The sequence below is a fragment of the Camelus dromedarius genome, chromosome 11 (genome assembly GCF_036321535.1).
Source record: "Camelus dromedarius isolate mCamDro1 chromosome 11, mCamDro1.pat, whole genome shotgun sequence".
NCBI lineage: Eukaryota > Metazoa > Chordata > Mammalia > Artiodactyla > Camelidae > Camelus > Camelus dromedarius.
In genome coordinates, this window is record NC_087446.1 from 29,321,738 (window position 1) to 29,348,807 (window position 27,070).

Below are 27,070 nucleotides of genomic sequence, written 5' to 3' on the forward strand. Positions count from 1 at the left end.
TGAATGGATACAAACTCTCTCCCCAAGGGCAGCAGGGCTCCAGTGAGGGGAAAGCTGCATCCAGAACTAGAGCCTCCTGCCTCCTTTATTCTTTCTACTTCTGAGATTTGCTGGAAAGCGACTGGGCAGGCCTTAAGGCCTCTTAGATCAGATACACCTGTGACCCGTCACCACCTGTCACAGGCCAAAGCGCGTGAACCAGAGCGCTTTCCTGAGCACACCCAGAAAGGGGCATCTCAGGAGCACGACCTTCGCCTGTGACTGCCACCCCCACCCTCAGTGTGCGCCTCCTCCCTGCCCAGTGGACCCAGAGACTCGGTATGTGAGACCCAGACATCACTTTGTTACAGAGTTTACTTCCCCATGGGGAAAGATGTCATGGCGGAGGGCATCCTGGACCAGGAATTTATCCTATTACTACCATGGCCATAGTTAAAAGATTCTGGCATGATCAATGGCCATGAGGAGGAAGGTGTCAGATTCCCATGCGGAAGAGTGGAAGCAGCGTGGGCAAAGGTCAGACCCAGCCCTGCCGGCTTTCAGAACTGGGCTTTGTGGGAACTCTGACAGCACTGGATTCCCTTAGGAGATGCAAGTTTTTCTCTATTCTATTTTCCTTTTCTCTTTTTAATAAAATCAAGTCTTTTTTAAAATCATACTTACACCATTTTTGTTATTTTTTTTATTTGTCACTGCCATTCATTTCTGTTTTTTAATATTTTCCTCATTTTTCTGGTTAACCATTCAGATACAGTGCATGAGGCAGAATAGCTGTAGAGTGACAGAGTCAAGTCTGAAAAAAGAAGAGAGTGCGCATTGGAGTGACAGAGACCTAGTTCCAAATCCTGGCTGTATCATTCACAAGCTATGTGACCTTGGAAAAATTCATCTAAATCTGTGTCTTCAACTGTAAGTGGGAATTGGTTGGCATATGTTATACAGTTGCTGTTTGGTTTAAATGACACAAAACGGGAAAAAAATACATAGCACTGTGCCCAGTACATAGTAAGTGCTTAATAAATGATGTCAACTATTATATCAGTTGTTAATTATTATAGTAGAACATCAGGGGGAGAAAAGAGCTATTCCTGACCATGTATTATCTCCTTACTTTGTTTTACAAGCCTAGCCGGACCAGGTCCTTTGGCTTATAAAATCTTTAGCAGCCATATTACAAACCAAGCAGATGAGGGATATCTTAAATAACTGAGAATTATAATTACAGTTTGGGGACAAATGGATTCCGAAATCCAGCCAAGAACAGTAGCCTGATTTAAAGCCTCATTTGCTACAAGGAATTAATAAGGAGAAAAATCAGGGAGCAAAACAAAACACAGCCAGAAAGTCATTTTAATAGGTTTAAGTCCTCTCACCTCAGAGAAGCTGGACAGAATTTCATAACCTTGACAGCCTTTGTTGTGGTAGAACTTAGGAATTATGGGGTTTAGCTTACAATTTGTGATACTGAGTTAGTTCTTGCAGGTAAGAAAATAAAAGTCTCCACATTTGCTTACGATTCTGAAATGAGGCCCAGCTAGCCTCAGTGAGTCTGACTTAAATCCCCGAAATGTCACGGAATAGAAAGTGACGGCCACGGACAGGCATCAGCCTACTGATCCTCCGGGAAGCGTCAGCGCTCTCCTCCTCGTCTCTGATGTGCTTGGAGTGACCTGGCCCCAGCTCTGGTTTGGTGTGTGTGTTTGTTCCTAAACATAAATTGACTGTAGAAAGAATGTATGGGCTGCAGAATTTTATGCCCTGTATTGTATTAATAATTCAAGGAAGAAGCTTTCAAGATTTCCGGCTACATACAAAAAAGAAAATCTGCTCTTCCAGTGTCTCCTGTCATTTCTTTAATAACAGACCAATAAGGAAATGACAGAATAGGCCATTTCTTTTCAGACACAGAAACCATGCCAACATTTCTTTTTGTTTTGTTTTACATTTCACATAATTTGGTGGATGTTGGATTTCATTTGTGTCCTCTCTTTTTTTTTTTTTTTTTTTTTTTTGGCTTTTCTTGGACTGCTGTGAAGCATTCAGGTGGTTTTGTATTTTTGCCATATCTTAATTTGTTTATAACCCTTGCTTTGATGTGACTTCTCTTTAAGTACGAAAGTAAAACATTTAAAAAAGGAGTGGTGAAGGTCAAAAAAGGAAACAATAATTGCATTTTCATATTTGTGTCACTTATATTTTACATACATAAAAGCTACCTCATATGCTAAGCTGCTGCTTTGAGGAGGAACCCATTTTCCATCACCTAAACCATAATCGCATTTCATCAAGCTCCAGGAGTCATTAGGTAAGAAAGAAAGGGTTTTCATATTTAAGTGGGCTCTATTTGGACATAACAGTGAAGTCTTGGTATTGGAATCAGGTTTCTTTTTAATTGACACAAACTTCCCACACATTAATAAACAAAAATCCACGTTACTGTACTGAAAAACTGGATTTCATATTAAGTGATTTGGCTTTTTGTCTTTAATCTTTTTCTAGTCTACAGGCTGAGAAATGCTTTCCTCATACAACATGAAAAGTTATCAACAGTGTGTAGCAGCATTCTTATTACAAGCCCAAACGGAAAACATCAAAGTACGTATTTCAATTTTGTAGGTTTTGATACTTCAGACTTTGATTCTTCAGGCTTCAAATGAAGAAAAATCTCACCCCAAGCTCCGTAAGGAACAGTGAGTGGACAATTTTGTATATTTCCCCCATGTACTTTGGGAAGGGCAGAAATTGGGAAGAGGGGAAGGATCTGGACACCTAGTCCATATCAGGCTCAGAAACCTCAGAACTGACCATTTACTCACAACCCCAGCGCTGACACAGCCTCCCTCATTTTCTCCTGCGGCAGAAGCTCCAGGGCTGCTCTAAGATCTGCAGGGTCTGGAGGAAACGGGGGAAGAATTGCTTTGGATTGCATGGTTGACTTTTAAGATGCTCTGGTCAATTGCCAAAGCCCCAGTATACAAACAATATGATGTCGGCTTAAGTGAAGGGCTTCTGCAGTAATGAATTGTGTGAAGTCTCTTCATCCTTTGAAAATATGCCACTGATTTTACAGCTGTGGGGCTTAAGAGCAGCTGCCTGTCTGACTCTGGTTTCTGTATCTTAGAAGTTCCTTTTTCGTCTTTCCCCCGTAGGCTTTCATCAGGGCAGCAATGTGGGCAGACTTGCAGTTAATGCAAGACTGCATTATTTTCAAGGACTTAAGTTTCCTCGCTGTCTGTTTTACAAGTTATGCCATTGGTTAAGAACTTCTGTTTCCACACAAAGTGAAAATTCAAGAAATTCAGTTTTCAAACTGCTTACATTCTCAGTACTCGTCTTTCTAATTAGTCATCGTTGACTATTACAGTTCCTTGATTACTCACAACTGTTTATCCAACTTGCATACTATAGTCATCTAATCCGTTTGCACTTTCAAATGTGATTAGAGATTATTTATGATGAATTAGACTTAAGAAAGAAAAGGGAAACATAGGCAAATGTTTCACAAGTCTTCAGTTTTAAAGAGCAAGTCAACAAATACAAAGGAAAATATTAATCCAAATATGTGAGAAATTGTCAGCTTAGCATTCACTATGTACATTTTATTTTTAACAGAAAACATGGATGGCACAAATCACAGCAGCAATCTCTTGCTTCCCCAAGAGTCAGGAAACCAAGAAAAAAGCCTTAACCACATTGCCTGCCGAATCCTCGGAAATTTAAGGACCGAAACAAGTGGCACATCTTTTAAGACATTAAGGATTAAGGTATTCTTTCATTCAAACTTGTACCACTTACCTGTTGATGAGCTAGAAGAAAATGTGCATTTTAAAGAAGTTCTAGAATTTGAGAATTTGAGCTAGGAAATTCCTCAGGATAGTGGAATAATGACTACAACAAATTTGATATCCAGACTACCTTATAATGCTTCAGTCAGGCTCACAAGAGGTGTGAGCAAAGTATGGTGCTATTACAGTTTGTAAAGGGTGAATGATCCGATAAATGCAGTGGCAGGAGAAAACAATCCCCAGGGCTTGTGTCTGATACGAATTCTTGCGTCTTTGTGTTTATCTGCAGTGAAGCCAGTTGTCCTACATGGGCTTGTAAGTCAGCCTTGCTTTATAGTTCTACCTCATACACAATGATGACTCTTTTGATAACAAAATTTGATTGTTCTTTTAACATATTAAGCAATGAATAATAAGATCTACATCTTAGTAGCAGTTTTTAAATTCCTAGTCTAGCAGTTTACTTATCTCAGGTATGTTTTATGATACTCTTTACTTGGAAGGAGAAAATCCCAAAGACTAAATTCCATTATTTTAAAAAAGGAAAAGCAAACATCTTTTCTAGTTCCACCATTTAACACTTGGGACATTTTCATAGAAATAAGATATCTTTCTCTAAATCTCATTTTTTGAAGAATGATGGAGTTTGTCATAAAGCTTCTTTCTGGTTTTGAGTGGGGGTGTGTGTTAGCACAGTGCAGTCACTTTGTCTTTTTGGTAGGACTTGGAACATCATTAGAGATCTTACAAAGAAGTCAGCTTGAATTATATTATCATGGTAGAATATACTATTAACTGCATTTAAGGAACTAGTTCTTATAGTCAGATTGTATCAAATGGAAATCCATAAATTTGGATTTAAAATGCAAGTGTGCAGACATGGCACCTTCTATAATCTCCAAAATGGAGTTAGTAAATGTATCAACTTGGGCTGCAAAACAAATACCTTAACTGATCTCAAGCTGGAGAATGGGATTGAGAGGATGATGCTTGGGGAAGTCATGTGCACAGTTAATTCTCTGAGGAAAATGCAGATGTCCCGTGTAGACCAGCAGTACACACAAGTTCATCATAACAGCCCTTTAAGGGCCAAGCACTATTAGAATGGAGGGTCACAGTCACTGTATAATGATGTCAGATATTTATTAGGAGTAAGTGAAGTGGAAGGAAAATCAGGGGAGCAGTAACTAATGTTACTGTTAATGCCTATGAATAAAAGAAAAAAGGCAAAGTAGAGAAGAAGTTTTGAGTTCTTAGAGATGAAAAATAATATACTTTTATTTAGAAAAAAATTAACAATTAAGACAGTTGTTAGGGATTTCTAGATATCAGGCAACCTAGGTAAAAGGCAGTAGACTAGGTCTAGGTCATCTCTCAATATTCCTTTTAGTCCCATGAGTCCAGTAAGCATATATTTATATATATAAAGAATAGTTTCTCCCTTCAGTCCCATTAAAGGGAGAAAAAGACTGACTAAATTAACATGTAAATGTAATTAGTTAAGATGTAAAATAACATAAGAATATGCTATATACAAAGAAATACCAGCACTTCTATGTTCACTGCAGAACTATTCACAATAGCCAAGGTGGAAAAAAACTTTAATGTTCACCAACAGATGAGTGGATAAAGAAAAGCTGGTATATACTTATAATGGAATACTACTCAGCCTTGAAAAGAAATTCTGTAATATGCAACAACTTATATGAACCTTGAGGACATTATGCAAAGGGAAATAGTCACAGAAAGATGTACTGCATGATTCCACTTATATGAGGTTTCTAAAATATTCAAATTCGTAGAATCGGAGTGTAAAGCAGTTGCCAGAGGCTGGTGGGAGTGGGAAACGGGGAGTTACTAATCAGTGGGCACAAAGTTTGTTCAGCAAAATAAGTAGTAGAGATCTGCTGTACTGCACACATAGAAGAGTTGTCAAGAGGGTAGATACCATGTTAACTGTTCTTACCACAAAAAAACTTTAAAATATGCTGTATATTTCAAGTGGAATTCTATAAAGCTCACAAAAGAACCTATCTATCTAACATATATACTGAGTGCCTGAGCATCTACACATTATTCTCTTCAGAGGGGAGCACCTTAGAGTAAAATGAAAGAACACTTCTAGAACTTTGGTTCCCAGGGGAAAAAAACAGTAAAAAGCAATAGTACATTGAGCTTTCAGAAAGTATCTTTAAACAATCACTTGGGTATTCAATTTAGATATACAATGAAAGAAGGAATTAATTTAATGTTGTTTAATGTTTCTTTCTAGTTTCATTAATTCTCCAAAATAATGAATACAATGAAAAGGGAATGTCTTATTCAAAATGGCATTAGAATAGGAAGTTCATAATTTCAAGAGAAATTACTAAGTTGCACATTAAAGCATTCCCACTGCCTATATCCAGTTGGAGAGTTCTTACAGTCTGTAAAGATACTCTCACTCTTAAATAGACAAAATAATTTATAGTCACAGAATACATCCACTAGAAAGAAATTATTTTTAATATCTTTAACATTTAAAAAAAAAAAAACAAAAGCAACAATTCAGTGAGGATCCTTCCATTGTTCTTTGTACAGATTTAAATGTTATGTAATTTATCAGTTACATTTATAATCAATAACCTTCCACTCACTGAGTTTAGAAACCACAGTATTTACTGAGCTAAACTCTCTCACAAATAAGGCACAACTACATGATCACACATAGTAAACAATACAAATGAATCCAAAAACTAAACAAAATATTCATGCAAAAGTATCTACAGAAGCTATGAATATATGATCCAGTTCAAGTACAGAATGTCATATACACAACTGCATCATGTTACAATAAATTCATTACTTCTACACAGAACTTGGCTATTTCCAATTCTATTTTATACAATTTTACATAGATTTAGTAAGTTTATGCACAGTATTCACATCTGCAACAATAACATAACATTGATCATTAAAATTCAGGCAAAGGGCAATTAAGACACTGTAATGTGTGGCACATTATTACAGAATACCATTCATCAAGCTCATGTCCAGGAATACTAAATTGATGGCACATTTAAATCTTATGGATCAAATCATCCATGGTTTCATAGCCAAAGTGCATTAAAAAGAAAACTGCTATAGTCAAATAGGTCATGAATATCAAAATATATAATCATAATTTGCTCTCCACTTAAAAGCTAAACATTTTTGTGCAAATGCAGGTTTAAAAAAAAAGTGGCTCTAAAGTTCCCAAAACTATAAAATAATCATAAAGCCTTTTCAAGAGAGATGGGGAACTAACAAATTTGGGAGTTACTATTTAACATTACTGTAAGGAAACTATTAAACTAGCTAATTCCACATTAAGAGGTAGTTGAACAAAATTATACACTGCATTGAGGTTTTTGTGTTTTTGTTTCCCTCTTTTTTCTTCAAAATAAGTCCTATACCAGCAGCTTTGTCTTCTATTAAAAAACAATCTGTATGTGTAGTTTACTGTATGCTAGCCCAGCAAGACTTGATTTTTACCTCACGTTTTCTGTGCTGGGGTTTAGAATTTACTAACATAAGATGCCAATATGCTTTCCAGGAGAGCTGGAATGTATGTACCAGCTCCAAATCACTGACAATAGTACCAGCAGACATCTAAAATGCAGAACCATTTAAAGAAAAACTTTAATTTTTGTTTCCCAAACACCTTAAGTTGGTGAGATTAACAGGAAAATATTAGGTGTCATTTTTAATTAGTATAGTAGCCTAATCATTTAGGACCTATGAAATGAGATTAGCTAGTTGAAAAGTAGAAAATTACTCAAACATGGTTTTATTTGTTGTCCCCACAATTTTTTGTGTGAATATGTGGGGCAGGAGGGACAAGACAGGAGATGAACTGAACAATATTCTAATCCCGAAGAATTCTCATGAAGTTTCATTATCTTAAAAAAAATAATAATCAGTGGTGCTGTGAATGTTTTTCCAACATACTTAAGTTACTTATATATAAAAGTGTAGAATTAAGACTATTTGAAAGAATTTATAAGTATATGAAAATGCATAATTTTAGCTCAATTTCTATTATCGAACTATTATTTTTAATAAAGAGCCATTGTATTTCTTCATTCTGTATGTTCAAGAATATATATTTATCCAAGTCCAGGGACTCAATCAGGGTCCTTAGTAGCTACTGACAACAGAGTTTTACTTAAATGGGTTTTTTTTTAATAATTAAATGAATATATGGCAATCTTTTAGTTTATGTATGTATGTAATAGGTAGAAAATAGAATCATTTCAGCATGATAGTTGAAAGCAAGTATATATTATAAACTGTTAACTGTAAATGAAACATAAGCTTCCAGCCTTCCCTACTATTACCAAATGATAGCACTGAACAAAATATAACTTTACATTCTTCTCTAGAGACAGTAACGAATCAATATTAATGACTTTTCACAAGTTTTCAAATTTTCCAAATTAATAAGACTATGATAAAGTTCAATTCCATTGTTCAGCATACAAATAAGCTAATTTTTAATTACTTTCAATTAGCCATTCTGTTTCAGTTCTGATTATAATTTTGGGGTTCCCAAATACGTTTGGTTTTGGCAATACTCTGTTACCCAACTGTTATTTCAAGATAATTTCATAGCGTTATTTTTGCAAAGTAAAATATTTACAGTTGATATGGAACCCCAAACTCAGAACCTTTTAAAATTTAAAACAAGTTCACAACGTTAAAAAATTCTTTATTAGTTAAGTCAAGCAGAATACTTAATGTCTCCTTACCATTTAGTATTTGTTTTCACAGATATGACTGTAGCAATATCAGTTACTAGCTTTAAGATGCAAAATTACAAAACAGTTACAATGAAGCTGAGCTATGCTTGGGAATGTTGAACCAAATTACCTTGAAAAAAAGCAGATCCATTAAAAAAGCAAATTCAGATTCCTGAAGATGCTGGAGAGACAAAACGAGGGTTTAAGTCAGAAAACTTCCCACTTAGAAGAAACAAAATAGAATCATTATACATTTTCTGTTATTTACCTTCCAATTTGGGGGGAGGGTGGGGAATTTTGTAGGATTCTTAAGACTGTGGTAGTTTAAAAATGAGATAGAAAAAGATAAAAAGAAAAATATTAACCCTGATCTACACAACCAAGAGAATTTAATCAATATTGTTAAAATAAAAACCATGTTTGAATTAATGGTTAATACATATTTTAGCATACTCTGTATTTAGAACATTTTAGTAAATTTTTATCATAACAATGCAACTGAGCTATGGACCTATATATAAGAAAAAAGAAAGTTTATAGTTCTCTGTGTGACTTCACAAAGTGAATATTTAATTAATGTGTTAGATATGGTAACATCCATGTACATTTCTGTACACCAAATTTGGGAGAAAGACGAAGTAAGCTATGGAAGAGTATTCATGTCATTTGTGAACAATGAAATTATATTTAAAAAAATACATTGCTATTTTCCATTCAAAGTTTATTTACATTTCATTGACTAATTCTTAACTTGGCATGAAAGTTGTTCCAAGGTTAAATGGGAAAAAGTAATGAAAGATGAGCCCAAGTCTCACAAAAATAGAAGAGTTTTACTTGATAACATCCCAAAATATACGAATTCTAATTTGGTTTTGTATTGCAACCACTGTCCAAATCAAATAGTAGTAGTCCAAGACTTCTATTAAGTGCATTTATTAAAAATCTAATGTTAGTGTAATATTACTCTGAAGTTGTGATAATCCATTATCCTTGCAAGTCATTGAAACATGCATCACAGACACGAACAGGCTTCTTGGAAGAAGGAGTTAAGGCATTTTTGGCTGAACACTCAGCACAGAAGATATTTCCACATTGTCTGCAGTGATGCTGTAAATGACAAAAATTCAACAATTTCAAGCATAAAAACTATACCAAAAGTATTATGAGACTATAAGAATACTGAAAATTGCACTGTGAAAGTATATTAACTTCTAAGTGATTAGTGTATTATTTATATTACTTAATAATAACAAAGTTTCAGTATGTCAATTGAATCCCTTGGTTAATTTGAATGCTTTGTATTTAGATACCATGCTAAACATTTATTATGGAATTTATCTTGAGATTCTAAAAAGAACCTTAGGAGGCATTTTTAAAGTTTTTGTTTTGTTTTAAAGTGGAGGCAGATTTATTCAGGGAGATACACACTCCATAGACACATTGTAGGTCGTCTCAGAAGGCAAGAGGCCTAAAAGTGTTTAATAAAGCATTTCTATCAGGTGAAAAACTACTCCTATTTGTCAGATGTTTCAGGCATAAATTTCTTCAAAAGGAATATAAACTTGAAACATCACATGATGGTATTATTTAAATTTTTTAATTTCTGCTTTTACTTCCTTTAAAAGAACCCAATGATGACTAAAACATATGAGTTTAATGATGATTCAGAAAATAAGTATTCTAGAGAGTAACTCAGTAGGAAGCCAACAACTGAATTTAAAACTAAAATTGAAACACATCTGCTAACCAGAAACTAGACTGCATGAAATTTAATCATTCTATGTAGTTGTAAATTAATCAATAAACGGCAAAACTTTTAAAGTCTGTCAGGACAATTTTGATGGTTAAAATATTGTCACTGAGGAATAAAATCCAGAAACACAGTAATATAACAAAGTCATTTACCCGTCTCACTGTTACTGAAAAGCCTTTCCCACAGGCCATACAGTTTTGTACTTCATTGTCTTCAGCCCACTTTCTATTCAAAGCTTGTGTATGTTTGATCTATTAAAAAAAAAGTTACAATATTGTTACAGTAGTCAATGTTGTAAAGAATGATCATTTCTAATTCTGTGCCTAAGTTTTTAAATGGATAACATTGTAAAAATCAGAAATTTTTTGGTCAAGTTCTGTTATCAAAAGATGCTACATTCTTAAGTCTAAATGACAAAAAATTAAGCAAAGTAAAGCAAATTTTACTCCCCAGAGGCACTGGTAATTTCTAACCTTTGGTAATTTCCCTTTCATTCTTCCTTGGGACTCTTGAGCATATATTCACATCACTTTAACACATAGTGACTCATTCTTTGTTCTTGACTTCTCCCAATAGTGACAGGTCATGAATGACATGGCACTCTAATCCCTGGGATCTCTGGTAAGTTCTTTAAATCTTATATTTAATTACCCATGACACCTACAATACTGCTACACAGTAGCCATAAGTATATCAGATTTTTGTTAAAGGTTGAAAATATGCTTTTCATTAAGAGGTAAATTCTAGACTAAAAACCTGCCTCACGTCACAAGTCACAAGGTGACGTACTTGAAGGGACTGATTTTCTCTGCCCAGCTCCTGCACTGCTGCCGTTGTGTTATCCAGCTTTCTCTGCAATTCTAGTACTTTGGTTTGAAGTTTTTCTATTTCACCTTCTCCTTTAAGACACCTAGAATGGATTGCAAAAACAGTTAATTTTTAAAACATCATTAAAGATCCTCCCTGAACACAGGTAATGAACTACGTATTAATTTTAAATATAATACATGAATTTCAACTGGCTGACTATTGTAAGGGTTAATTTTTAAATGGCTGCTTAAATAGCTGCAGGAGCACTTTTCCCAAGACTTATGTTTTTTTAAACGTGAAATAAGACCGTCTTTTTTTATCACTTAGAATGGGAATAAACTAATTTCACTAGACATCAGTCACCTTTCTAGTAGTGCTCTCCTTTCATCTTGATTATTCTGAACTGTTGCCTCCAATACTGCAATTTCACCCCGTAAGTCATCTGTCTGTCTCTCAAGCTCGCCGACTCGCCGTTGGTTGGACTGCCACTCCTTCTTTACGGTGCCCAAGTTTTCATTTAATGCTGTAATCTGCATGGTAAATTTAGCTTCGTTTTCTTCATGCTTCTTCATTCCTACTTCTTTTTCTTTTATTTCGGAATGCTGAGAAAAGGAAAAAACAGTGGGTAAAAAACCCATTACAAAAGTAGTACAAAATAAACCTTAGTTGTTGAATTTTAAATATTGGCAACATAAATAATCCTACTGCTTTAGGAAAGAAGGCACTAATGAAATGGATTCCACAAACATCTGTGTGATCTGAACTGGCTTAAAGGCAATGATGCTGAAATGATGGTCAGCAAGCCTCTTATAAAATCAGTTTGAGATTTTTCCCTTTTTTTTTCCCACTAGAACAAGGGAAAAACACTTTTAGTTGGGGATAGCAAGGTGCCCTGGAGACAAAGCCGGCATTTTCTTATGTCTCAAATTCCACATGCATCCTTTTGCCTGTATCACCCTGCCAAAAAGCAATACTTCAAATCACCGTGTGAACTTGAAATTGCAATTCCTTAACGAAAACATTGAGCAGTCAAGTTATCTGGGGATATTTGGACTTAATTCAGTAGTGGAAAGCCAGATGCTTCCCATTTGGCAGGCACAAGTTAGGGAAGGAAAAGTAGACTTTGGTCATCATAATTCCAAACTGAAGTTTCCGTTCCCCCTTATCAGCATTCACTTTGACCAAACAAAGGATGTTTTTGAACATGATCAGCATTCATGCTACTACACAGGTATGAGTTTGTTTGTTTCTCTGGCAGTAGAAGTGTTTTTACTTTTTAAATAATGTTTTGTTGGATTTTCACTTATTACAGAATAAAATATTTCCAATCACATGTCAGCTATTTAAATAAATCAGATCTCCTATCAACCAAAAATTAAAATGTTTGGTGAGCATCTGACTCATAACTTTTAAGAAAAATCCTCTCTTACTGGAATAATTTACAAAATCAATTACAAAACACACTTCTCGCCATTAATTACTGACCAGTTTAGCTTCCTTCTCCATAAATTCCTTCTTCAGCTCATCTTCTTCCTTTCTCATCTGCTCTTTTAGCATTTGCTGGTTTTTCCTCTCCTGTTCAAGGGTTGCCTTCAAAGAATCAACTTTCCCTTGAAGCTCTAATTTCTGCTGAATCAAAAGCTGTTTGGCATCCTTGAGGTTTGTTACCTCCTATTTAATAAGTAGGGGCGAAATAAATCATCCTTTAGAGTAAGTATTTCAAACTGTAGCTGAAACTTACGCAACTTATTGCAATATAAACAATATGAGTTTGAGTCTCTTATGAGATTCTTGAGGTTCAGTATTTCAAACAGTTTAAAAGGTGCAAGATTAATTTACTTCCTGCTCAACAATCATTCAAATTCAAGTGATGCTTTGCATGCATATGTTGATTAAATTATGGGGAAAATTTCTACCCTCTATTTTCCCTTTCTTCATTTAGCAAGCATTTATCGGTCACCATCTAGGGAGATACCTAAAGATAAATTACATACATTCCCTGCTTTAAGGAAGGCTGGAAGCACATAATGGCATAAAGAGATAATCATAAAACAGAATGGCAAGTATACTGATAAACATTAGTATTATGAGAGCACTCAAGAGAGAATCTAACCTTTCTCTAAGAAAATGAATAATATTTTACAAAGTAAATTATAAACAATTAGTTTCTTCAGCTGGCTCCTGAGCCATGCTAATGACAGGAAAAATGTTCTAAACAAGAGATTACTAAAAGACTTTAGAAAGAAGAATTTTAAAAATGGACTCCCTTAACATCTTAATTCTAAATTCTTACATATTTCAAAGTTTATCTACAAGCACAATTTTCTTAATCAGTAGCTCTCTTATCATCTCAAAATCTAAACTTTTAGGATTACTTTGTTTTATTCAATAATCTAAAAACAAAAGTAACAGTTTCAATGTGTATGGATATTATGCAATACAAGAGCACTGTGAGAGCAAGAGTATTTGTCAAAAACAACAAAACAATGTGCCTGGTACATAGTAGGTTCTCAATCAATAAATATGTATATATTTATATAATTTTTTTAAACACTAATACAATACAGAAGGAAGAATAATGGTTATCTTTACATACCTTTATGCTTTCTTGCTTGTGCAATTTGAGTTCTTCACTCAGTTTAACAATTTCTTTTTCTTGTCTACACTTAATTTCCTCTAACTCTGCCAATTTAGATTTTTCATTTACTAGTTCTTTTTCTTTCAGTGACTGTATAAAAATGATTTTAAAATAATTTTAAAGTAAACACTTAACTGAAAATGAATGTAATAAAAATGATGGTTCCTACTTATGACTGTCTTTGCCCCTTTCCACCTAAGTTAACTTGAACAAATTACTTACCTTCTCTTGCCTCTATGTCCTTTTTTATACAAAATGAACAATAATAGTATAATAGTAAGACTGAGCTTAAATAGTTACAGTTAATGTAAAAGTATATAGTATTCTTATTTTGACCTGGCACTAAAGTTTAGCCAAAGCTACCATCTTACGCTTATTAATAATATCATCATTATTACCATCACTATCTTATATAAGGCATCTGGGGGAAGTGTTATACATTATCTGGTTTAACTCTCTATACCAAGTAGCTCTTTTTAATCCTTAATTTACAAGTAAAGGAAATTAATCTATTAGAAGCAGAACCAAAACTAAAACAAGATTTCCCTGATCTAAAGCCCTTGCAATTAAAGGCCTATAAAGTATAGTTCTGTCAAAATTTTCAAAACTTGACTTAAACAAAGCATAAACTTAATAGCTTCACCAGCCCCATCCCCAAATTTTTAAAGATAATTTCAGGAATTTCATAAGATATACCAAGAATTTCAGGAATTGTACAGTTAAGAATAATATCCTATCCTATCAGCTGATGGAAATAAATGATTTCAATTATGAAATTCAAAAATAAAATATTTCCTAGAAACTGAATTTCTCTTTCACATGGAATTTTAACTGATCTTTAAAGGTACTGGTCATATAATACAATGCTTTCAATTTTATAACTTAGCATCATTTATATAAAATATACCCCTACTTCCTCTTAAAAAAAGCTGGCTCTTAACTTTAAGAATTTTTAACAAGCTTAAGAATTATTCCATTCATACATCCAGATGATAACATGCTAGTAAGAAATAGTTGAGAGAATATAATACTTATTTTTGAATAACCAAGGGTCCGAGATGTAAAAAAAACAGATTTGTTCGTACAACTAAAAAGAGTAGTAAGAAAATGGGTAGAAATGACAAAGAACCTATAAAGAAGTACTTCCTAGCATTAGAATTCCAGTTACCAAAAGGTCCGAGAGAGCTGTTGAAAATAAAGGTGACACCCATATTGGGTAGGAGGTTTGACTAGATGACCTCTATGGTCATCATAACTCTAAGATTCTAGATTTAGTCAGAATATAAAATACCTTTTCTTTCTGAATATCTTGTAGTGCTTTACACTGCTCCTTCAGTTGCTGTTCTTTCTTTGCTGAATCTTGCTCCAAAGTAGCCTTGGCAGTCTTTAGTTCTTCAATCAATTTATTTTGGTTTCCAATTTGATTTCTGTTTGAAATCAAGTCCTCCTGTGCTAGAGAAAGCTTCTCTTCTACAGACTTATAAAAACAATTTCCCCCAATTATTATGTGTCTTTGTTTTAGAAAATTTCTGCAGAAACAAAGCAGTTAACACAAGCATAGTGGGAAGTAATATACTTTAAAAAGACAGTATGTTATGCCCTTTGGTAAGATGACACAAAAAGAATGCTAGATAATTAACTCTCTTGCCTATGGAAAACATTTATAGTATAAAATACTTAATAAAACTGAAGCAATTCTAAAAGTTCTAAAATAATCTATAGGTATTAATACGAAGAATATCAAATAAGTAGCAACTGTATCAAACACATTCAGAATGTATACATGGTTAGAGAGAAGATATGGGTAGGCATGAAAAAAGAGTAATTTGAAAAGATAATTAAATGCTGTATTATATGTACATTTACTTTTTATGGGCTCTGATGTCCCTTGACATGCTTTCTAAAAAATAAAAGGGATTTTTTGTCTTAGAGGAAATAAACCAACAACTGTGTTACAAATCTGCCAACCTGATCAAGTGAAAAAAGAGCAAAGTCAACTAGACTTCTGAGGCTCTATTTCTGACAAAGCCATCACCAGATCCTTTTAACTTCTCATCTGTGTGGCAGAAGTATGGTAAGTATGCCACTTACCATAGTCCAAAGTTACTGACTGTTCTAAGGCCCAGATATTTTGAGAAGCTGAAGCTGGAGGAAAAAGCGAGCTTTTTGACCTATGAGGTTTTGATTTGGGGGTATATTTGGTACCAGGTGGGTAATGAGAAATGGCAGGAACCTTGCTCCTCTCAGCTAAGAATCAATATAGGAGGGAAATATAAGATGCTCTCCACCATCTAGAAGTTGTTTATCTTTCTTATTCTGAAGACTTGTTTTTTTGAAAAGGAGGCATAAGATATAATTCACAAAAGATCCCTGCTGGTTAGACTTGGCTATAACAGGCATTCAATTAAAAAAAAAAAATGAAAAATAAGTGAATGAAAACCTTATGTAAAGTACTTATTAAGCTTCCTGAAAGAGAAAGTTTATTCCTTACAAATAATCCACTTCAGAAATCTTTCTGATATAAATTAAATTTCCATTTTCAGTGGCTTCCAATAGAACAATAAGGACCATAAAGCTTCTTTTTGGGGAAGGACCTAAATCATCTAGTCCTTTACTAATCAAGCAGCTAACCATTCATTGAGCACACTTCTGAGATAGACAGGAGGCTAAAAGATGGTCCCTGACAAACAGAACCAGCATGTAAAACAGAAGCTATACAGGGTAACAGAGCACTTGCTATGCACCAGATGCACAGAAAAACGAGTGAGAGTTCGCTGTGAAATGTTTACAGAAGGCTCTGTGGGCATACAGGAACTGACCTAAGTATCAAAAAGGGTGAGTGATTTCAGAGAAAAAAAGTAAAATTTGACAAAGCCTAGTCCATACAGTCTGCAGCAAGAGTAATTAAGTGATAGAGGTCCTGATCTAATGCTAAAGAATAAAGGCTTGCTGGAGCCCAGAAGCAACAGTACCCCCAGTCTCTGACCACAAGAATTCCAAGATGCCCATGGTTTAATTAACAGCCTATAAAACTTCAAACTGACAAAAACTTAGTGACTAAATCTTTTAAGTCAAGCTTAAAACCTACACTAGTGTCTTCTGAATATGCCCAGACATACTGCTCTACTTTGCCTCTGAATATTCATCTAAGTCATTCAGCAGTAAGCTGCCATGCATTTCAGATATTCCTTTTGTCTTTCTTGTTGCAGACTGTGTTATTTTCATCTGCTTAGCATCTTTTCCCTTAGCGAATTCCCTCTCGCATTCAATGGTTTTATTGGGGCTATCTTTAACCCAATTACTCCCAAATGAGCAAATCCCTGAGTAGATAGCTACCAACCCTGTCCCAGTCACATTACAGTAGTGTAGCCAAAAAAGAATTTCTGCAGTGCTCTGTAGTAGCTATTGTTGGTTTTGGTCTCTTCAACAATTTTTCCCTTCCTTCTTTCAAAATAAAACTTAACATTTTAGTTAGTACTTTTCTTGATGTCTGATGAAACGACATAAGGAATAGTATTAGACTAAGAAGATTTATATTTAATTCTAAACTTATTGTAGAATTTTCACTTCACTTAGGGTACAAAACTTAGTTAAATTCCACCTCTACCTTTCCTGGACAACAAAGACTAGCACACAGCATAGCCAAATTGAAATACCCAGTCAACAAAAGTAAGTATTTCATACATAATCCAGCAGATGGGGCTAAAGGCATAGATCAAGCCAGTCAGTCTTCCATTCTACTGGTATCTTGGTGTATGTACATCGTCAGCCCACAGATGGCAGCCTTGACTTAGGTAGGTATGTGTTATGTCACAAGGTTCTGAACCTCTCCCTTTCTCTCTTATACCTAAGATCATATAACATCACTGAAGCAAAAGACAAATAATGGCTGATAACTTATCCCTTAATCTGGCCTATAAATATTATTTGTACTTCCCTAGTAAACTTCTTAAATAGTTCAATTACTTCTCATTTTGGAAGAATTAACATAGAATTTGTCAATCCTTTCAGAGGTTCCCAGTTATTTTAGGATAAAGTCCAAACTTCCACAAAACTTCCCCTGACTTCCAATAGTGTTGTAAAGAAAAAACAGTAATAATAATTTAAAGCTACTTAGAGAGTATAAAAAGGAAGACACTTTCTAAATGTCAGGTGGTAGGCAGGGTATAGCTCAGTGGTAGAGTGCTTAGCATGCATGAGGTCCTGGGTTCAGTCCCCAGTGCCTCCATTAAAAAATAAAGTAGGCCCATCCATGTTGCTGCAAATGGCTTTATTCTTTTTATGGCTTAGTGTAGTATTCCATTATATAAATAAACCACAACTTCTTTATCCAGTCATCTGCCAATGGACATTTAGGTTGCTTCCATGTCTTGACTATTGTATATTGTGCTGCTGTGAACATTGGGGTGCATATATCTTTTCGAATTAAAAGTTCCCTCCAGATATATGCCCAGGAGTGGGATTGCTGGATCATGTGGTAAGTCTGTTTTTAGTTTTTTTGAGGAATCTCCATACTGTTTTCCATAATGGCTGCAAATGACATGATAAAGAAGTTATGGTGTATTTATACAATGGAATACTACTCAGCCATAAAAAATAAAATAATGCCATTTGCAGCAACATGGATGTCCCTGGAGATCATCATTGTAAGTGAAGTAAGCCAAAAAGAGGGGAAAAAAAATACCATATGATATCACTCATATGTGGAATCTAAAAAAGGGGAAAAAGAGGACACTGATGAACTCATTAAACAATCTTATGGTTACTGGGGCAAAGGAGATGGAAAGGGATAAATTTGGCAGTTTGAGATTTGCAAATGTTAGCCACTATATATAAAAATAGATTAAAACTTTTTTTTCTGTATAGCATAGGGAACTACATTCAATGTCTTATAATAACCTTTAATGAAAAAGAATATGAAAACAAATATAAGTATGTATATGCATGACTGGGACATTGTGCTGTACACCAGAAATTAACACATTGTAACTGACTATACTTGAATAAAAAAAAGAGAGACTGGACCAAAAAAACTCGCACTTCAACTAAAAATAGATAAATATATACATACATGAAATAATAAATAAGTGTAATTACCTCCCTCCAAAAATAAAAAATAAATAAATTTTAAATAAATATCATGTAGTATTTCTTTCTTAAAACAGCTCTTGCTAATTTTGAGCTTTATAGATATAGATATAGATATAGATATAGATACAGATATAGATATAAGGTGCTACTGCTGGCTCTTTGAAAATTCTTTTACCCAATCTCCTCTTCCTTTGTCGGATCATTACTCACCACTGATTCCTTTACTTCCCTTGCAGCCAATATATTATTCATCCCTTTTGTTTCATCTTCTCTCTCCCATTAATCTCTTCTGTTACATCCTCTTTAACCCCCGTTCTAATCAACTTACAGCTAGATTACTGGAGTTTATGGAGGAAGGAAGAGAGACGGCTTCTTAACTAATCTCCCCACAAGTTTACCCCAGGTCCAAACCAAGCTGTGTGTAAATCACTTCCAGGTTAAGTTGCCCAAAGTGAATTTTCATCACTTACTCCTCTGCTTAGATTCTTCATTTTTCCCCCAAATATAAAGTCCTGTCATCCTTACTAGACATCTAAGATACATCACCAACACTTCACACTAAGTATCTTAGCTAAGATACTTCACAATTCCAACCATTTTAACTTTAACTTCCTAACACAAACCAGCATACTAGCAAGACAATTACGCTGACTGTCCTGGTTTTGCTCATTCCCACTGCAGCACGTTTACTCACATGTGTCCCTGACTAAGCTGATCTCTCTCAAAACTCTGTGTATTCAAATTCTTATATCCTTCAAGACCTGGTCAAGTCCTTCCTCCTTCAAAGCCTTCCCCTTAACAGCCAATGAAGAAAATACAGACATAATTTATATACAGTGTGTATATATAAATATATATATCTATTGTATTTTTTTCTGTGATTTTCAACAGAACTTTTTTAATAATGTACTTTAAATGAAGCAAAGAAAAAAATCCAAACATAGGGAATAATCAAAAAGCATCATATTTCACTTTGACCAAAAAAAAAAAAAAAAACAAAAAAAAAAACTAGCTAAAACTTCTATGAGAGAATACAAATGTTCATTTCCTTTAGAGAACTGATACCTTACGCTACATAAAAAGTTTACCCTTATTCATATCCTTCATTTTAGTAAACATGATACTTTATCTAATCAAATAGTACTGCCAAGGACAAAGTATCCATATATGTTTAGATAATTAACGTTAAGTTTATTTTGAGCCATAAACTCCTAATTTTAACCATTATATCCAGTAGTCTTGCAAAGCTGACAAATATATAAAACTAAAGTCAATAGTGCCTGACAAGCAACAGTAAAATTGCTTGCATTTTCACAAGTGGTTTACATTTAAAACTCCTTAGGTTTTGTAACAACAGTGCTTTTTCTTTTATTTTAAATCTTTTTTTTCGTGTAAGGAAATTTTATTTAATGGCGGTACTGGGAACTGAACCTCAGACCTCATGCACCTAAGCATGCGTTCTACCATTGAGCTATTTCCCTCCCCAGCAGCAGTCCTTTTAAAAGTTACTTTTTTACATAAAGGCAGTAAAGTCCTTAGGATAACCTAACGTAGCAATTAACATACTTCCAAATTATTTCACTATGAAAAATGTTATCTTTAAATGCCTATATTTACATATATATGTTGTTATAAATTAAAACAATTCAATTTTTAAAAGCATATTACTCCAAAACTAGTAAGTCAGTAGAAAACAAATATGATAGTCCACAAATACTACCATTCCTATGCCCATTTGGATTCAAATCAACCATTTAATGAATGTCTATAAGCAACTTCCTGAGTTTTTATGATATAATATAGTTCACTATACCTTAAGATCTTGCCTTGTGGCAAGAAGTTCAGATTCCTTCCCATAGAAATCAGACTGAAGCTGTTTTAGATTTTCCTGACTTTTTTCATAGGTGCTTTGTAACACTGATAATTTCTCTTTCTCTGCTGCAAGTTCCTGTGCAGCTTGTGTTGACTGCTGCTGTAGTTTATTCTCAAATTCTGTCTGAAACATACAATAGTTATTTAAAACAGTATGCATACAAAGAACCAGTTCCAAATATAGAATGAAATCCATACAAAGATTCCTGAGAACAACGCAGTTATCCCCTAAAATTCTACTTTAATAAAGAGAAACTTATCTCATAGTTACAAAATTAAAGAATTGTAAAATACAAAAAGTCCCAATTTAAAAAACAAAAATGCAATTAAATAAAGAAAAAAAGGATTTCACTGGGAAGTCCCAAGTATCAGGTCTCAGGAGACTAAGAGTAAAAACCACATTTTGATGAAATACCGTGCTATATGCTTTAGAAGATGATAACTTAAGGTTGAACTATGGGAAATTTCTACATGAAAGAATTAAAAAGCCATTACTGAGTTGAAGTATGTCATTTCTACTCCTTAAAAGTCAAGAATAACAGGAAATTTCTACAGATCATCTTTATTACCATGCTTATTTTAACGCAGAAAAAAAAAAAAATCTTGCAAGGTCCAATTCCTCTAAACTCTCAATTTGTCTTCAGTCTTTTAAGAAGATTCAGGAGATGTACACATATTATGACATAATTAAAATATAGGTATGCATAGTATAAAAATAAACACTTGCTTTTAACATAAATACACTACATCAATGAAAATGCTGTTGAGGTCACCAGCGACCCCCTTGTTCCAAAATCCAACATTTATATCCTTGTCCATATTATATGGTAACATCCCTTGTCACCTCCAATCAGATTCTTCATGATGATGAATTCCTGGACATCATTTTTCCTGTTAAAGGCTATATACTGCATTTAAACATTTTATTTTATAGAATACTACTTCTTTTCTTTAACATTTTTCCCCCACAAATCAAGTTTTCTTTCTCTTTATTCACCTTTGTGGCTTTCAACTAAGACCTCTAGAAAGTCTCAACAATGATCATAATTGCCCTTTGGGCTCATATTTGGGCCTTCATTTTATTTACTCTAAATGACAGACTCATTCATTCATCTTTTAAAAATCATTGATAGCTTATTTGTTAGAAAAACTTCTCTGACTCTGAAGAATTCAGATCTATTGGTGGGGATGTTAAATTTTTTTTTTAATGCCACAACTTGTTAATTGTTTTAATAGAAGTAAACCCCAAGTTCCAAAGGAGAATACAGACAAGAGAGTCAGTCATTTATAACTTATCCTTCACATACTGATCAATCTTTGCTCTAAAACAGGTCTGATCACATTTCTCTCTTCTTAAAAATCTTTAGTCTTCCAATATTAAAAATTTAAAGTGGAAACAACTGCACAGCATCTACTGTGCTCTGACTTCATCTGATTCTGTAGCTTTATCTCCCCTCACTTCTCCACTTTCCAAGTATGCCAATAGCTAATGTTCTATAATGACATTTTAATTTCACAAACTTTGCTAATATTGTTTCCTCTCCTTGAAATATCTAATTTTTTCCTTTTTTTTTTTTTAACCTTTCAAAATTATAATCATCTTCAAAGACCCAGTTCAAATGCTAGCTCCTCTGGAAAGCCGAATTTTTCATTAAGTTCTAATTTCTCTGGGGGGAGGAATAAATTAGGAGTTTGGGAATAACACAAGGACACTTGTTTATGTATATATAAAATACATAAACAACAAGAACCTACTGTACAGCACAGGGAACTATATTCAGTTTCTCAGAGTAAGCTATACTGGAAAAGAATCTAAAAATATGTGTGTGTGTATTTATATGTTTATCTATATCTGAACTGCTTTGCTGTACACCAGAAATTAACATTGTAAATCAACTACAATAGAAAATAAATTTTTTCAGAAAGTTTAAAAAGTACTAATTTTTCTCATTCTCCTTTTTATTAAAGTTTTATTTTTCTTTACATACCTGCTCCTTCATTAAACTATAAGCTACCTGAGAGGAGAGGCCATATCCTATTTGTTCTGTATTCCCCTATTAGATTTCAGATCAAGTTGGTACAGGAACTGATGACATAGCTTTGCTGAATCCTTCATCAGTGCCTCCCGAACAATCACATAAAAAATGTATGTCAGTATATGTGTGTTTATATATACATTGTGTGTACACATATACATCTATAACCATTTAAGCATTAGTCTTGTTTTTTATTATGTTACTGTGGGCCAGTGAAGTTTCCACAGACCATCACTGTGTGGTCTACCATGCACATTGACACTCTTAGATCATAGTTTGCTTCCACATGGCACTGGGCACAGCACTAGGTACTTTAAATACATTATTACATCTTTATAGTTATAAATAATAAAGATATTATTATATCTTTACAACTCTAAGACCCCATTCTATTTAGCTCAGAAGATTAACTTCCCTGTGACCATAAACCTAATGTGTGTCAAGTAAAATTTAAATTCAGCTCCGTGTGGCTCTAAAATTCATCTTCCTTCCGTGATACTACACTGTTCTTCAATAAAAACCAAACTATTCTTGCCTTTCAATGATTCTCTAGTTACTCCAAATTTCAAGTCTAATTTATAGAGAGTGGCTTACTATCCAACACTCCTCCAAAATGCTGTCCTCCCCAAGGTTCCTTTTTCTAGCATCCATATATTAACATAAGTGAACTACTGCTATGGATGTTTGTGACCTCCCAAAATTCATATATCAAAGCCTAGATCCTCAATGTGATGGTATTTGGAGGTGGGGCCTTTGGGAGGTCATATGGTCATGAGGGTGGAGCCCTCATGAGTGGGATTAGTGCCCTTATATAAGAAGCAACACATGAGATGATCTCTATTAGTCATCTGAGGATACAGCAACAAGGCAGCTGTCTACAAGCCAGGATGCAGGTTCTCACTAGACACTAGATATGCCAGGCACCTGTATCTTAAACTTACCAGTCTCCATAATGGTGAAAGATAAATGTTTATTGTTTTAAGCCACCTAATCTATGGTATTTTTGTTATAGCACTCCAAATTAAGACAACTACCAATAAGAAAATTTTCTCTAAATCTCATAATCTTTAAGGTGTCATCAAGTAAAGTCATGTAAAGTATAGTCAATATACATCAATCATAAATCTGAAAAAAAATCTTATTGTAACTAGTAATTTAATTAAAAATGTGCTAAATAGCTTTTTTAATTAACTAAGTTATGGTGCTATAAAAATGAAGATCTAGGGAATATTTGAATATGAGGCTAATAGATTTTGAAAAAAACTGACCAAGTATAAAATCATATAACAAAGTATATATTACATTCTACTTGATAGAATACATTCTAATTATCTATATGATAATTACATTCTGATTTAAGATTATACAATAACACACACACACAAAGATAGACAAATTTGTCTACTCTTGTTTGTGTTACTAGAAAATTACTCCTTTGTAAAGTGGCCACAAAATAGTTACAAAAACAGTGATCAACACACAATACATATTTGTGGGGTTAATTTTTTTTTCCTCTAGTAATATGATAAGCCAACTCTTAATGACATATTTGTTTCTACATACTAGAGATTTTACATCTCTCTTCTCCATGGACTATTTAATGTGCACATACCAATGGTGGAGAAAATTCATTTGGTTCAAATAGTAAGTTCAATCCATTTTTATCAACTCTTGGTCTGGACAAATATTAAAACATTTAAGATGAAGAACAGATGGTTAATAAATTAGCATAGGGTTGGAAATGGAACTCATTATGATGTAACGTAAAATAAACAAGCTATTCCAACTATATGAAACCTACACTACTAAATATTTAAATATATCCCACTTTGTGATTTTTGTTTCTCATTTTCCCATAAAGATAAATTTAATTTTAAATTCTTTTAAAATTTTCTAATACACTAGAAATGTATAAATTATTCTCAACATAGTTAAATGTTATTTTACAAAAAGGTGGTTTTATGTCTACCAGACAAATGAGTAGTGCTAGAATTTTAAATAAGAATTATCTCACAACATGGTTATAGTGAATGGAAATCCAGACTTAGATATTTAATCATATAATTAGATGCATTTATACATTAAACTTAGAAAAATTTTGAGCATATGTAAATTTTTCTTTGTTGCAACTCATCTGTGTTACCATATTATTATTTTAACTGCAAAGTTTTTTCTCCCACAAAAAGTAAATAAATGTCATATCACTACCTTCTGTGAAACAGCAACTTTAATTTCTCCTTGGAGTGCTTCAATTTGCTTTTTCTTCTGCTCAGTCAATTGCTTTAGCTCATTTATGTTACCCTGAAGTTGCTGTTCTTCTTTTTCCTTTTGTTTTAAAGTATTCTGGGCCTTTGTGACTTGTCCCTGCATTGAATTGAGCTCTAACTTCAACTGATGAGAAGTCTAAAAGAAAAAAAAAATCTGTTCAGCATTTACTTACCCATTCAACACACACTTATTGAATACCTACTTCATCCAAGCACCACTTGAAGTAGAAACTACTGAGTCTGTTGACCACATGTAATTAATTAGTAGTAAACCAAAAAGAAAAACCCTTGTCCTCATGGAGTTTTCATTAACTGACACTATTCACTATTAGATGACATAGTGGATTATCTTCAATATTTGTTCAATCCTACCTTCCTTTTTAACTTATACATTTGGATAGAGCTTATAAATGAACTAGGCTAGTATTCCTTGGTATCACAGAAAACAGGAATATCAACATCAGTCTTTAGACTGCTGAACTGTCTACTGTCTTTCAAGAATATTCTCAAAATTCTAACTGACCGTGTTAGCCACAGTCAGTCAGAAAGGACAGCTTCATATTAACTGATAAAACTAAAATGATTTTTCGGAAATATGTTTCATATCTGTCTGATGACAGTAAACTATACCACACAATAGTTTCCTCATTTTGAGATCGGAGGAATATTTTGCTATTATCTTGTTTATAAAAAGTACTAGGATATATTTCTGTTCAAAGTTATTATATATGTCACACTGAAGTTCCTCTGTGGCCAAAGTCATGTTTTCATGTTTTATGCATACTTCATTAAGAACCTAATTTGAGCATTTGACTATATTCAAAGCTACTTATGAAAAAGTTTCAGTGTTATATATGGATGTTTCAGCTTAACTCCAATGCAAAGGGAAAGTTTTTGTTTTTTGGTTTTTGTTTGCAAAACAGGAGTCAGGTAGTGTTAACAATAATAATAATTATGTTAGGATAACCAGCGATTAATAGCTAATACTTGACCACTTACTTTGTTACAGCTGGTCTTCTAAGCACTTTGAAATATTTTAACCCATTTATTTCTCAGTAATCCTGTGATTAGCCCCATCTTACTGCTGAGGAAAATGGCACTCAGAGAGCTCAAGTAATCTTCCTCGACAAGGCAACACAGCATGGCTAATAAATGGCACAGCCAGGATATAAATCTGGATAATCTGGATTCAGAGCTTGGGCACTAAGTATAATTTTGCCACTTACGGCCAGCATCTAAAGTACAGGTGTCTTCTTTCAGCCAACAACCAGAATACAATCACACTAAACACTTGTCAGGACTAGGTTTTGCTGCTTGATGAAATCAGATCTCTAGAAAGCTACATGCCTGGACTCTAGCTGCTAGAGGTATGCCTTCAGAGAAGAACAATACATAATATGTCCATTTATTTACTCATTTGCTTGTTTGTTTGTGATAGAGAACAGTAGAAGCATTAACCATGGAAAACTTTCTTGTTATACAGCCATCAAATATACCATTAATATAAAAGTCCATGAAATAAAGAGCCCTTAAAATGTCATTTCTAGAGAGTCTATCAAGATTTTTTTTCCAACCATAATAATGTTCTTCAATCTAGATTATCTAATTGTAACTCTATAGTTAATTGACTCAATTTCCCACTTTTATTAATTACAATCCTTCATTTTTTTTACCTTTTATTATAAACTGGCTTAACTCTTTTTAGTAGAACACAAATGACAATTTTAAACTATGTATGTGATCCATTACAATTCAGAGAAATAAATGTTCTTTTGACTTATCAGTGTGAAAATATTGCAAGTACAATATATATTATGCTTTATATATTTTATTTTACAGAAAAAGAAAATCTTACCTCCTTCTCTTTTTCAAGTAATTTTTTCAGTTCATTCTGTTCCTTATGTGTGCTTTCCGTCTGTACTTGAAGTTGATGCTTTAATTCTTTGCAAGTTTTCTCCTAAAAAAATGGAGATTACATTTTGCAGAAAATATCTGTAGTAAACTTAAGAATTTTGGTTTATAAGCTTAGTAAAATCCACACACAAAAAATAAACTCTA

At 33.6% G+C, this 27,070-nt stretch overlaps 2 protein-coding genes across 11 annotated transcripts in view; one reads left to right on the top strand and one right to left on the bottom strand.

Moving 5' to 3' along the window:
- The window catches only part of PLEKHG7 (pleckstrin homology and RhoGEF domain containing G7), a 61,295-nt gene extending 57,575 nt beyond the window's left edge, over positions 1-3,720 (top strand). Inside the window, 3 exon segments of the mRNA XM_064491231.1 lie at positions 2,500-2,539; positions 2,541-2,595; positions 3,613-3,720. Of these exon segments, the coding sequence (XP_064347301.1) occupies positions 2,500-2,539; positions 2,541-2,595; positions 3,613-3,720 (203 nt within the window).
- Positions 3,721-6,267: 2,547 nt separating this feature from the next.
- Positions 6,268-27,070, bottom strand: part of EEA1 (early endosome antigen 1) — a 454,873-nt gene continuing 434,070 nt past the window's right edge. For 8 of the 10 annotated variants that reach the window (XM_064491578.1, XM_064491581.1, XM_064491584.1 and 5 more), the window contains 10 exons: positions 26,868-26,969; positions 24,954-25,148; positions 20,651-20,833; positions 15,038-15,223; positions 13,705-13,836; positions 12,594-12,779; positions 11,472-11,710; positions 11,088-11,208; positions 10,451-10,549; positions 6,268-9,652 (listed from right to left, as the gene is read on the bottom strand). In XM_064491578.1, the coding sequence (XP_064347648.1) occupies positions 9,530-9,652; positions 10,451-10,549; positions 11,088-11,208; positions 11,472-11,710; positions 12,594-12,779; positions 13,705-13,836; positions 15,038-15,223; positions 20,651-20,833; positions 24,954-25,148; positions 26,868-26,969 (1,566 nt within the window). In that variant the 3' untranslated portion in view covers positions 6,268-9,529. The remainder of the gene's footprint in view (positions 9,653-10,450; positions 10,550-11,087; positions 11,209-11,471; positions 11,711-12,593; positions 12,780-13,704; positions 13,837-15,037; positions 15,224-20,650; positions 20,834-24,953; positions 25,149-26,867; positions 26,970-27,070) is intronic. The other 2 variants (XR_010383157.1, XM_064491579.1) reach the window with 2 other exon arrangements.